The sequence below is a fragment of the Solea solea genome, chromosome 3 (genome assembly GCF_958295425.1).
Source record: "Solea solea chromosome 3, fSolSol10.1, whole genome shotgun sequence".
Taxonomy (NCBI): domain Eukaryota; kingdom Metazoa; phylum Chordata; class Actinopteri; order Pleuronectiformes; family Soleidae; genus Solea; species Solea solea.
Genome location: NC_081136.1, coordinates 34,787,324 through 34,801,150, shown reverse-complemented (window position 1 = coordinate 34,801,150; position 13,827 = coordinate 34,787,324). Strand labels below are relative to the sequence as shown.

Below are 13,827 nucleotides of genomic sequence, written 5' to 3'. Positions count from 1 at the left end.
TATGTTTTGTCAGAACTTATATGTATTAGAATGTCTATTATCTGATGATTATATTTTTATATTTTATTTGAAATTATTTAAGTTGTTTTTATTTGAAATGTAGCCTGACCTTGTTACGTGTTATGATTTATAATATTTTTGTTGTAATTAAATGAAGTTATTTCACTTGATTTCCCTCCATGTTGGGTTTAATTTCACTTAATTATTTAAATATGTAAAGTTTTTTTGTTTGTTTTAACATATTTTTGAGTTTCTTTTTTATATTTTTTTAATCCTTAAGGACCACATTTTAAAAAAAATAGTTTTTTCAAAAAGACATGTGGCCCTAATCCCCTTCCCTAGTTTTTTCATACTTAATACTTTTTATGTGACGTCATTCAGTGTAAACAGTATATTAATATATATTTTATTATTTTATTTTTAATACTTGAAGTTTTTCCCTCTGTCATGTGATTGGCTGTCTGCTGATGACGACATGAACTCGGACCGGGTTTACGAGCAGCTTCTTCACGGGGCCCCCGGTCTCTCTCTCCCTCTCCCTCTAAAAATACCCGGAGGTGTCACCGATGCTCCGGAGCTGCGGCGCCCGGGGCTCCGGTGGAGGGTCGAGGAGGAGTGGAGTGTGTGTGGGGGGGTCCTGCGTGTCCCCGCCCCCCCTCTCTCCCCCACCAACCCCGCCACCGCCCAATGAGCAGAGGCCTGTGTGTGTGTGTGTATATGGTCATGGCAGGGACATTCCAGAGAGAGCAGCTCAGTGACGCCGAGCTTTTTAAACCTCACTCTTGTCTCCGCTGCGGCACCGACACCAGCACCAAGTCTCCACACAGCTGCCAACTCCTCCGCTGCGTCCTCCCTCTCCACCTCTCCTTTTCTTCTTCTCCACATCCTCCTTCTTTTTGCTTCTTCTTGAAACTTCCCAGGAGTTCATGGCTCAGCACGGACTGGACGAACTGGATCAGTGACCGGAGCGCACGTTTTACGCGTCTTTACGCACACGCCCCTGCGACTCCTCTCCTCTTCTCCTTCTCCTCCTCCGCTTCTCCCCTTTTTCTTCACCTAAAGTTCCCCTTGAGCCTCTCCTGGAGCTCATGAACTGGATTAACTGACTCTGGATCAGTCACTGGAACGCACGCTTTACGCGTCTTTACGCACGCTCCACTGCTCCTCCTCCCTTCTCTCCCTTTCTCTTCCTTCTCGTCTCCTCCTGCCGTGATGATGAGCAGCGGCAGTTTCCTGGAGCCGCAGCTGCCGCCGCAGTTCTACCAGGGCTGCACGGACCTCGGCGAGGAGGAGGAGGAGGAGATGCCCGCCACGGAGAAGGACCTGGCGGAGGACGCGCCGTGGAAGAAGATCCAGCAGAACACGTTCACCAGGTGGTGCAACGAGCACCTGAAGGTGCTGAACAAGCGCATCAACGACCTGCAGAAGGACCTGAGTGACGGCCTGAAGCTGATCGGGCTGCTGGAGGTGCTGAGCCAGAAGAAGATGTACCGGAAGTACCACAGCAGACCCAACTTTCGTCAGATGAAGCTGGAGAACGTCTCTGTGGCGCTGGAGTTTCTGGAGAGGGAGCACATTAGACTGGTGTCTATAGGTATGAACACACACACACACACACAGAACATGATCGATATCAGTTATTGATAGGTGGACACTGTCAATCAATCACCTGCAGAAGTATCTCACATGCAGCATCACCAATTCTGATTGGTTTATAATGCACCGGAACTCAGGGGGGCGGGGCCAACATCAGTATACATTTAAATGCTGATGTTAATTCATCATTAATGTAGTTTAACATCATTTTAGACCAATATTTTACCATTAAATACAAAATAAAATCCCTTAATATGAACTGGAATCAGCAAATGTAAAAACAATAAAGATACAAATCAATAAATCTATAAACTGTTTTAAATGTAACAGTTGGCAAATACTTCATGAGTTCTTTTCTATTGTATTTTATCATAAATATAAAGCGTGTTATATAAATAATAAATAAATACATATAAATAATGAGTGGGGCCCCGCCCCCTGACACTCTTAGACCTGGTCCTGGTGTGAGATCACAGCGCGTGGAGCTGGACGTGTTTAAGGAAACAGGAAGTGAAAGTTTGACGCTTGATGCCAAAGGGAAAACGATCCAGTTTCCTCCGATCTGGTTTCACCTCCATCATCTGGACCGACATGAGCGTCTTCAGCACTCTGTGGGGACATCGAACACCAGCTAGACACAGACGCAGTCTGGTTTATCCTAGGTATGACTGGGTTTATAATCTGCTGGGAAGCCTGCGTGTGTCTCCGAGCTGCTGGACTCTGACTGGAGCAGGGTTGTCGGGGTCTGTGAGGCCTTGAGGGGGGACAGGTTCCCGTACAGGGGGGGAAGCAGGTGGGGGAGGGGTGTAGTATTTGGTGATTGATGACAGGACAGCTGAGCTCTGCTCTCCGTCCACCGACAGCTGCTGAAAATAGACCTGAGACAAGAAACAGCCGAGGTCCAACAGAGGGACGTCAGTCGAAACAAACAGAGTCACGGTGGAGACGAGATCGGACCTGATGAGTTCTGATCACATGGCGACTTGACTGGATAGACCTTAATTCACCTGGATAAATCACCTGCACCTTAAATTGATGTTCTAAACACCTGCAAAAGTCAATAAGTGTGCTTTAAGTTATTTAAAAGCTAGGCAAATCTTTGCTAAAATAAGACAGAAGAAATTAATTTAGTCAAGAAATGTACACAAGTTTGCAAGAAAAAGATACTTAAAAGTTAAGTGAACTGAAGGTTAGCTGAAAGCTAAGATAAAATAAGCTAGAAGATGAGTAAAAGTCAGTAAAGAAATATGCAAAAAGTTATAAAGAAGATACTTAAAAGGTATCTAAAAGAAACAGCCCAAAGACAGCAGCACATTAGCCAAAAACTAGCTAAAATAATAGTAATTAGTCAAAACTAAGCTACAATTAGCTAGAATATAAGTCAAAGTTAGCGAGAGTTAGTGAAGAAATATGCAAGAGTTATACTTAAAGATACTTAAAAGTTATCTCAAAGAAACAGTTTAAAGACAGCCATATGTTAGCTAAAAACTAGCTCAAAATTAGCTATAAAATAGTCTTAACATTGCTAAAAATTACCTAGAAGATAAGTAAACGTTAGCTCAAAGTTAGTAAAGAAATTTACAAAGTTAGCAAAAGATATTTGAAAGTTAACTAAAAGAAACAGCCGAAGGAGAGCTAAACGTTAGCTAAAAACTAGCACAAAATTTGCTTAAAATGAGTCAAAACTTGGCTAAAAGATAAGTAAAAGTTGGTAAAGAAATATGTTAAAGTAAACATAAGTTAGTTAAGTTAGAAAGTTAGTTTTCTGAACTCGGATATTTTAAACACCAGGTCATGAACTTTGTGAAGCTGTCATTTTTAAATCGGTTAATGAACCTGAAAAGTGATGAGTCACTGACAGATCACATGATCTCAACCAACTCATTCACTGCTTTAATCAAGTTTAGTCTGGGTTTATACTAAACCTGGTTCTGTACTAGTTTGTACCAGTAACAGCTGGTTTTGTGGTGGTTCCGGTTCTGTACTGGTCTGGGCTGGTTTATGGTGGTTCTGGTTGTGTCAGTTCTTGTGCATGTGTGTGTGTGTGTGTGTGTGTGTGTGTCAGTGTGAACTTTCTCTCTAATGTTTCCCATGTGTGTGAGTTTGTCATCACACAGGAATGTTTCACTGAGGCCAGGACAGCCCTGACACACACACACACACACACACACGTTGCCTCACTTTAGGCTCCGCCTCCTCCACAGTCGGATTCTTGGATGTTTTGAAAAGAGATAAAAACTCACTTTGAAACTGAAATTCCAGTAAAGTGCACGTTTCCTAAACAGGTTTCATGTAACGTTAGCGCCTTGTACCACGTCCAGCTGAGGCTCTTTTGCCAGGCAACAACAGTGACGTAGCAGGGAAATCCTCTGGAGACGATCGTCTAACGCTGTCTGGCTTCGGTTGAGGGCGGAGCCTAAACTAGATCTGTGTATAGAAAAAAACCTGGTGATGAAAATAACTTTTTCATTTTAATGAAATAAACACGTTTTCTTTGTCCAGTGAGAGAATTTGAAAGAAATGGAGGGAGTCAGTGGCCGAAAAACATGCTGCCAACTAGTGTTCGGAGGCTGAACTACAACATAATACCACTGTTAAATTCAGACTTTTCCCCTTTAGAAATCTGACTTTTTTCCCTTTAGAATTCAAAGTCAGAATTCTTTTTGATACTTGTGATACCGTGTGATACCGATACAGTCCTCTTAAACTATGAATCTGTCAACAACACATTTGTGCTGAGTCATTCCAGGCTCTTTCAAAGACGTAATTCTCCAACTGTGTAACACGTGTCCCACAACATGACTCAGCTAAAATGCAGTTGCTGATTTTTGAATCGTATCTCGCTCCACTCCAGTGATCTGATGACCGGTATCGTCCGCCCTCCGTCGTCATGACGACCGCGTTGAGCTGATAGCGACTGTGACTGTGAGGCCACACTTCCTGCACATCCTCATGGTTTTATCAGAGTTCAGAGGTCGCGTCGTGCAGTTGTCTTCATGCTCAGTGTGTGTGTGTGTGTGTGTAGGGGGGATCTGCTGACTGTCACCGTTTCCTCATCAGCAAAATTCAGTTTGATTCTGGACAACAAACGTTCTCTTATCCCCCCTGGAACAGATCACATGACGCGGGGGGGGATGAATGCTGCCTGTGTGTGGGAGTCATAGGGAGGGTGTGTGTGTGTGTGTGTGTGTGTGCGTGTGTGTGTCAGCTGTCGTCACAGTTGGTCTGAGGCATCTGAAGCAACAACTGGAGCTTCGATCTCTCTCACACACACGGGTTTGTGCAGCTGTCCTTGTGAGGACACGGCATTGATTTCCATTCATTTAAACGAACCAAACCCCGGGCTCTCAAACTCAAGTGACCCGGGGGCCACTGAGAGTCTAGACTGGTCAGCAGGGACCGATGAAGTGTATAAAAAACAAACAGCTGCTCAGTCAGGGTGTAATCAGGATATATCGCAATATTGTATGGATTTGCAAAGTAAAAGAGTTTGTTTTGATGTGGAAAAATAAATAGTCCACAATAATAAAGATGTATTTAAGAGAAAACAGACAGAAATGACTCATTATAACTTTACATTAAGTGGAGGGACCATCTGATATTGATGGGGGGCCACAAATGGGCCACAGGCCCCAGGTTTTTTAAGTGGTAACCCTAACCTTAACCACTTCTTGAATTTGTCGCCTCTTTTGTTCTGTCATAAACACTGACCTGGTCAGGACCAGTAGTCCTCATGGAGACCGAAACCTGGTCCTAATGATGATTTAGGACCAAGATTTGAATAGTGGTTAAGGTTAGGGTTAGTTATTATCAAGTTATGGTTAAGGTTAGTGATAAGGCTTTGTGTGGTTTGTCCTTATGAATGGATGTTAATGGAGAGTCCTGAGAAGTATAGCTGTGTGCGCGTGTGTGTTCCTGTATTTGTGGATTTGTGAGGACCAAAAATCAAATAAACCATAGAGAGTGAGGACATTTTGGCTGGTGCTCACATCTGTAAAGGTTTTTTTTGGGGTTAAGTCCTGGTTTCAGTGTGTGTGTGTGTACTTGTGAACCAGCAGAACGGGACTTTGGTGTCGTTACACACTCACAAAGAGGGGACTCCAAGTTGAACAGGGGACATTTTTCAAGTCTCCTGTTCGTCATGCTTTAAAATCATGTCTAAGACGCTCTGGTGAATTTCTTTTAAATATTTATAATATATCAGTGGGGACTTGCAAGTGTGTGAGTGTTAAAGCCCATACTCAGTGTTTGTGTGTGTGTGCCACTGTCTGTCACTTCTCAAGGTTTTCAGGCCTCCAGCTGTTGGCTTGAAATCTGCAAATGCACACTTAAGTCTTTTATAGGTCACAGGTGTGTGTGTGTGTGTGTGTGCGTGTGTGTGTGTGTGTGTGTGTGTGTGTGTGTGTGTGTCTTTAAATAGCTCTGCTTTCAGGGTTTTTCAAGACAAACAAAAACACACATTTATACAGCTGCTGTCCACCTGCTCACTGTGTGTGTGTGTGTGTGTGTGAGAGACTCATGTCTCCTCAGTGTCTTCTTCAGGATGTTGCCGCTGGCAGTTTCTTTGTCTCCCACGACAGCGGAGACACTTTGTTTTCATACTTAATCGTTTTCTTTTCCGATCCCGCAGAGAGGAAACATGTTCTCGTTGGAGTTTGTTTGTCTCTGAGCAGATTCACCCGGGGACGTAGAGGACCGATTATGGTGCGAGGAGGAATGGATTAGACTCTGTTGCTCGTCCGGTGGTGGATCGGGATTCAATAAACCCCGCCCCATTGTTTCCTGTCAGCTGTCCGTCAAATGGGCAGAGACGTCCTACAGTCGGTGTCTTCACGATGTTACAGAGACACTGACATTTAAACCCCTTTATTTCATTTTATGCCGCGTCAAATCAACCAAAACAACGACTAAAAGACGACATTTCTGATCGATGTGGGAAAAGTTTTGTTCGCTTACATTACCTTAAAAATCCAAAGTTTCCCCTTAGAGACGACTGACCAGAAGTTAAGGAGTTAGTGAAGTAAGACGAATTCTGCCGTTTGACGAGACAAGCGCCTCTTGCTCTGCTGCTGTATACACACAAACGCTCCCTCAGTCAGGTCTGATAGTTTTGCCTGACGGAGCCTGATTTCAGACAAACAAAAAGAGGCCGACTTAATAATCATAACAACAACAACAAAGATGGACAAAAGTTACAGCTTTAATCTTGGCGTCAGTGGATTTTTATTTGTCTGTTTGTGTTTTCACATTTAAATCCCCTCAGCTTTTGTTTCTCTTTACCAGACTCTCTGTCTTTCTCATAAAGTCTTAAATGTCACATTACACAGTTTCTCCATCGCCCCCTACCTCGCTCGCTCTGTGTGTACATGTGTGTGTGTGTGTGTGCGTGTGTGTCTGTTTTCCTTTTATCAGAACTCCATTGTTTCTCCTCAGCTGTTTGTTTGGTAACCGCTGGCAACAAGAGACGGTGACCACCGAGAGAGAGAGAACGAGCGAGCGAGCGATCAAAGAGCCTGTGGTGTATAAACATGTATTGTATTTATAAATGATTGTGTACATACTCGGTGTGTGTATATATGTAAAACATGTGCACTGCCCCCCCCCAGTGTTGTGAAATAAGCCCCGTTCACTCTCTCCCAGACCAAACTCCATAGAGAAAATCGCTGATTTTAACGTCACGGTGACGCAGGAGTTGTCGATCCACCGCTGCCTCCATCACTAAGTTCGGATTTGTTGTGCCGCGAATTCAGCTTTCGAAATCCTTTGTTCAGATTCACCTCAGTGACACAAAGTGACCACACGAGGCAGCAGTGGACCAGCAGCTACTGTGACCCCGTGAGCTAAAATCGCAGATTTTCTCTATGGCGTTTGGTTTAGTTTCCTGTTGGAAAAGACGTGAAACATGTTCTTTAAGTTACTGTGGTTGATGTGAGGTGACACAGCTGTGGTCTGTTAGACTGCGGTGCCATAGTTGAGCAACAAGAATCAAGTTTTTAAAGAAAGCTATGTAATAAAATACACTGTGTATTAATAAAAAAAACTGTGTCATGTATAATAAATGTAAAGATTTGTGTGAGTTAAAGTGAAACAGTAGGACACGGCTTACGTCAGGTCTTTAGGACATTTTTTCTTGTCAGGACCAGGAGTCCTTGTGGTGACCAAAACCTGGTCTGGTCCTAATGAGGCAGAATCTAATTTCTGGTTTAAGTTTAGGAGTAAGATTTGATTATAGTTAAGGTTCTGGGATAAGGCTTTTGTTTAAGGGTTTGCGTGGACACACTGCAGCAGCTCCTGTTTCCTGGGGAAAGATTACTGTGATGCTCCATCACAACATTTCCTTCACTTCCTCTGTGTGTGTGTGTACTTGTATGTATGTGTTTGTGAGGACCAAAAACCATATAAAAACTAAACTACTATTGAGGACGTTTTGTTATGTCCTCATGATGTTAAAGGTCCTTTTATGGGGTTACAACATGGTTTAAGGGTAAGGATAAGGGCTAAAGAAATGGATTATGTCTATAAGTGTCCTCACTCAGACCGCTGTATAAGAATGTGTGTGTGTGTGTGGGGGGGAGGGGGTCAGAATAACAGTCATCTGAGAATGGAGAAGGAAAATATGATTTCATGATTGTGAACACATTTTCACACACACACTAGCAGGCGGAAACTTCACATTAGTTTCTGTCAGTGTGTGTGTGTGTGTGTGTCCATGTCCATGTTTTTCCCATTTAAACTGACCTCATTCTTCAGTCCAGGCCTGAATGAAATCATCTGACCTCCCCACACACACATGCACACACACACACGCACACACACACACACACGCACACACACACGCCTCTCCACTCTAAACGGCGCTTTTATTTTGGCGAGCACACATGTCAGACGCTGCTCTCCAATTGGCTGCTGTGGCTTTGAAAAATGCTAAACCACTGGTATCCATGATAACAGATCCAGGTTCATGTCCTTGTGTCTCAGAGGATGTGTCACCATGGTAACGAAGACATTCCAACTTGTCCCAGCTCATGTGTTCTCCCCTCTGTCTGTCTCTGTCCCTCAGACTCCAAAGCCATCGTGGACGGGAACCTGAAGCTGATCCTGGGTCTGATCTGGACACTGATCCTCCACTACTCCATCTCCATGCCCATGTGGGAGGACGAGGACGACGAAGATGCCAAGAAGCTCACGCCGAAGCAGCGTCTGCTCGGCTGGATCCAGAACAAGGTGCCGCAGCTGCCCATCACCAACTTCCACCGCGACTGGAGAGACGGGAAGGCACTGGGGGCGCTGGTGGACAACTGTGCCCCAGGTAAACAAATAATTCATAATCAAAGTCGGTTTGAAGCTGATTAAAGATGTCAAACTTATATTCGGTTACGACAACGACTAACTTTCTGCGCTGCCTTCAGGTTTGTGTCCGGACTGGGAAATGTGGGATCCCAGTCAGCCGGTGGAGAACGCCAGGGAAGCCATGCAGCAGGCCGATGACTGGCTCGGAGTCCCACAGGTGAAGCTGAAATATCTATAAAATAATCAGACAGAGACTGTTTTTACTTGTGTCACTATGTATCATTACATCGAACAACGACACTTGAAAACATCTGACTTTCAACTCACTTTGACGTCCTTCTAACGTTTGCTTTTTCAGGTTATCGCTCCGGAGGAGATCGTCGACCCCAACGTGGACGAGCACTCAGTGATGACCTACCTGTCCCAGTTCCCCAAGTCCAAACTGAAGCCCGGCGCCCCCCTGAGGGCAAAGACCCTGCACCCAAAGATGGCCAAAGCCTATGGACCAGGTGAGACGACAAACCCAACACCAAACAATGAACAAAAACAGGTACAATGTGACTCACCCGTAATCCAGTAATCACTCTGTCAATTTGTTGACAAATCCATCATTTTTGTAAACGGATATGCAGATGATAAACTTATTTGTCTATATGTAATCAAACCTTCCTAAATCATCATGTCAATAAGACAGTGTCCTTTTGACTTTTTCTATGGTCCAGTTGTTCTGTCTCTGTTGCATTTCCACCTGTTTCCAGGTGAATCAGCAACAGGATCGTACCACCTGACACAAGCTGTTATCTGTTGTTTCTCCACAGCAACAGACTGACGATATGTTACATTTTGTTCAACCTTTGGGAAGTTTTTATATTTGTTAAGACGTTGTCTTTCCCAGCAAACCTGAAACACTGAAACCTTATATTTTGAGACAAGTTTGTAAAGTTGAGGTTTAACCCGATTACAAATTACATTATTGTCTCTCAGTGACACGTGATCTTTATCTATCCCTCAGGTATCGAACGTCTTGGCAACATTGTTCTGAAACCAGCTGAGTTCCTGGTCGAGACTGTGGAAGCCGGACTGGGTGAGGTTCTGGTTTATGTGGAAGATCCAGAGGGACACACTGAAGAGGTGGGGGTCACATAAGCTTTTTCAGGTCAAATGTTAAAAATGAGTTAAATAACACCTCAATGTGTATGGGTTTGTCTCCGTCAGGCCCGAGTGATTCCAAACAATGACAAGAACAGAACCTACTCTGTGGTCTACCTACCTAAAGTGGAAGGCCTTCATAAAGTAAGTAAAAAACCTCAAGGTAAAACATTGTAGCTGCATCAAAACGTCTTATTCTTCAGACTCAAACGAAACATTAATATGTGTGATGAAAAGTTCTGGATCTCCTCTTCTTTGTCTAGGTGAAGGTGTTGTTCGCTGGACAGGACATTGACAGAAGTCCATTTATCGTCAGCGTCTCCAAGGCGTTGGGTGATCCAACCAAAGTACAGGCCCGTGGACCGGGTCTGCAGCAGATGGGAAACGTGGCCAACAAGCCAACATACTTTGACATTTACACGGCAGGTACTGAGTCTTTCTGTTCCTGAACCAGTAAAATCCTGAAGAGTAGCATTCGTCTCCGTTTTTACAGTCTGTCTGTCTGTGTGTCCTCCAGGGGCAGGAGCTGGAGACGTGGGCGTCATCATTGTGGATTCAAATGGGCGCAGGGACACAGTGGAGATTGTCTTGGAAAACAAAGGGGATAGTATCTTCCGCTGCACCTATGTCCCTGTCCTGGAGGGACCTCACACCGTCTATGTGACCTTTGCTGGGCAGCAGATTCCCCCAAGCCCTTTCACAGTCCACATCTCCGAGGGTGGGTTTTATTTATGTTTGCCACAAAGAACACGTTCAGTTTTTTCCTTTTTCAAGTTTAGTTTCTGTTTTTGTTTAAATATTTTGAAGTTGGAATTGAAGGGTTGTTTGAAAACAAGCATGCACAACAGGTCTGATGGGACAATCAGGCCTTACTCCTTGTTGCCTGGGTCTTGTGGTACACTCATGGTTTTGACCTCACCATCTTGGTGCTCGACTGGTTTGTGAACAGTTAATTGGATGGATGCAGAACCTGAATGGATTGGAATTAATGAAAGGGTCTTTGGACTTGGCTGATTTTCTTGACTTGCCTTGGTATTTGTCTCTCTGTGCCATGGGGACATCCAGTTGTAACTTGAGACAGGGCTTGACTTCAGTCCCCCATGTCCTAATTATAAGCTCTTGTCTCTGAGGATTTGAAAAAGACTTTGGACTTGTTTCTATCCTAAATGTCTGTATTTGGAACTTGAATCTGGACTGATCTATGATGACTTGGTCTCTCGTTGACTCAGGACAACCAGTCTTGGCTTTAAACCTGGAAATTGGACTTTCCGTTTTGACTGAACTCAGACTTGGTTCTTGGATTTCCTGACTTGATATGGGATTTGACTCAGGCTTTGCCTTGGGAATGATTTTCCTTTTTCAGCATATGCATTCCTAGACTCGACTATTGGTAATTTTGACATTGTGGATTTGATAAACTTGAGACTTGGAATTGAACCTTCAGAGGTTGGGATTTGAACCACAGTTGTTGGACTTCCTGAACCCAAAATGGTTTCACCACTGCCTTGAGTAGTCTGCTGGTCTACTTGTCTGGTGGTCGTCTGGCCAAGTGGTCTGCTGGTCAGGCGGTGTCTGTCTCTCTCATCACTGTTGTTCCCTCCTGCAGTTTCACAGAGCCTCCCACCTCCGGGGTCTCCGGTGCAGATGGTACCTCAGGCCATCCGCACCCCACCCTCAGACAAGACACGGCGAGCCCCGCCTCCGACTCCGCCCAAACCCAGGCGACCAAGTTAGTACAGGCCAGGGGGCGGGGTTTGACCGGGGCCTGCCTGCGCTCGCCTGGTTTCCTTCCACCTCAACTCAAACCATCGCTGCCTCCACCTCTGTGTTGGGGGTTGGGTCCTCGCATGTGCAGCTCCTGCTTCGTTCTAAACAGCTTCCCCCTCCTCTTCTCCGCCCCAATCCCTGAGTGACTGTTTTGGTGGTGACCCCTCTCTGGATAACATCAGGATTAATGCAGTGATTTAAAGGGATATTTCAGGTTTTTTGAAGTGGGTGTTCGTATAAGTTACTTAATTATAGTCATGGTGTTACGCACAAGTGAAGGTGTTCAGCATTTGGAGAGTGTAAACAGTCGATCTGCTGCAGTTTGATGCAGATTTTGTGCTGTTTTCCTCATGTCTGTAGGTACAGTATATGTTGAGAAAACTCTGTGCTGAAGGAAAGGACTGTCTGGCATTGTACTAAACCTCTCAGAATATTCAGAAAACCCACGTCTTGGTTCTCCGTTTTGTTTTGTTTTCAAATATGAAGCATGCTGCACACTGTCCACTTTTTGTGACGATGCATTAGCACCTTGTGCACCCAAAATACATCCATAAATATCAAAACATATTTGCTTGTTGACCCTAAAAGTAGGTGCCTACCTCTCATTAGAGTAGTCTATGTTAATTACGTTTTACTTCATTCTATAAGATCAGTTGTAGTCAGAACTTTTTAGTGGTTGCTCAGAAACATGAAAACTCCACAGAAAGAGCAATAATTTAAACAAGTAGCTTCAAAAGAGGCAAAGACTGTCAGTAGTAATAGTAGCTAGCTAAGTTGCTATGTAAATACATGGATGTTTTATCTTTATCGCCAAACATTTTTACAAAAATATTGATTCATTTTAAACTCAAAACGAAAGCATAACTGTGATTAATCTCAATAATCTTAAACCATGTGACTAAAGAACACGTGATTACAATTGGCGTGACTTTCATATCGATCAATCCGATGACTAAATTGGTGGATCATTTATACTGTTGTCCAGAGAGGGTGTGTGTGTGTGAATGTGGCCACAGCATCCTCCAACATCCCAGAAACAAAATACTTTAACTTATTATTCAAGATATTTCATGAGAACAGTTTTTAAAAAATAATATATGTTCATTTAAATAATTATTACACACATTCAAGTTCATTGTCTTCATCGTCGTCATCTGCTTCAGCTGTTCTTCTTCTCCTTCAGGCTAAACTCTGACACTGCACATTAAACTGTATCATTATTATTATAATAATAATAATTATTACAATACTGGGTGTTTAACTGTGGTTTTAACATGTTTTAAAATGTGTCTGACGCCATTTCTGAACCTGCAGCTCTTCCTCCTCTGGACTCGTCTCCCTCTTGGCTGCTTTTCTCTTTCAGCCTCAGCAAACTGCTTCTGTCAGTGTCGACTCTCCGCTCACTAACAACGTGTGTTGTTTTATCACATCACATGATCCTCAGAGTTCAGGGCTGAGTTTTAATGTTCAGTATAATGTAGGGCCCAGTTTATCGTCTGCTCCCTAGTCTAACCAGCGTCCTGCTGATTTCCTTCTGATTGGTCCATCAGCCTCTAACCCAAACGCATGCCGAGCGTCGGGCCGAGGTCTGCAGCCCAAAGGTCTGAGGGTGAAAGAAGTGGCCGATTTTAAAGTGTACACCAAAGGAGGCGGCAGTGGAGAACTGAAGGTCAACGTGAAGGGACCAAGTAAGACGTACAGTCAATTTATAGATTTAATTCAATTTTTAATGGGTCTGTGTTTTTCACTGACGCTGTGTGATGTTTTATTTTGCCACTAGAGGGCCTTGACGAGCCAGTGAAGATCCTCGAGATGGAAAACGGAGTGTTCGAGTGTAACTACTATCCGATTGCGACAGGAAATTACATTGTAATAATCATGTGGGGGACACACAGCATTCCACGCAGGTAAGAAGCTCACAACACCTGACTCACAACAAGCACAACCAGTTCAGTTCAGATGGAAGTCAAAAAGAGGCTTCACTTACTGTTTTTAATGTTAAAACATTCATTATTTCCCTTTAAG

The 13,827-nt window shown here is 43.8% G+C and overlaps 1 protein-coding gene across 4 annotated transcripts in view; it reads left to right on the top strand.

Annotated features, from left to right (window-relative positions):
• The first annotated feature begins 737 nt into the window (after positions 1-737).
• Positions 738-13,827, top strand: part of flncb (filamin C, gamma b (actin binding protein 280)) — a 29,412-nt gene continuing 16,322 nt past the window's right edge. Inside the window, exons 1-11 of one of the 4 annotated variants that reach the window (XM_058624416.1) lie at positions 738-1,594; positions 8,657-8,905; positions 9,006-9,103; positions 9,245-9,395; positions 9,899-10,017; positions 10,102-10,179; positions 10,299-10,461; positions 10,553-10,753; positions 11,642-11,764; positions 13,353-13,490; positions 13,583-13,709. In XM_058624416.1, the coding sequence (XP_058480399.1) occupies positions 1,213-1,594; positions 8,657-8,905; positions 9,006-9,103; positions 9,245-9,395; positions 9,899-10,017; positions 10,102-10,179; positions 10,299-10,461; positions 10,553-10,753; positions 11,642-11,764; positions 13,353-13,490; positions 13,583-13,709 (1,829 nt within the window). In that variant the 5' untranslated portion in view covers positions 738-1,212. The remainder of the gene's footprint in view (positions 1,595-8,656; positions 8,906-9,005; positions 9,104-9,244; positions 9,396-9,898; positions 10,018-10,101; positions 10,180-10,298; positions 10,462-10,552; positions 10,754-11,641; positions 11,765-13,352; positions 13,491-13,582; positions 13,710-13,827) is intronic. The other 3 variants (XM_058624417.1, XM_058624418.1, XM_058624420.1) reach the window with 3 other exon arrangements.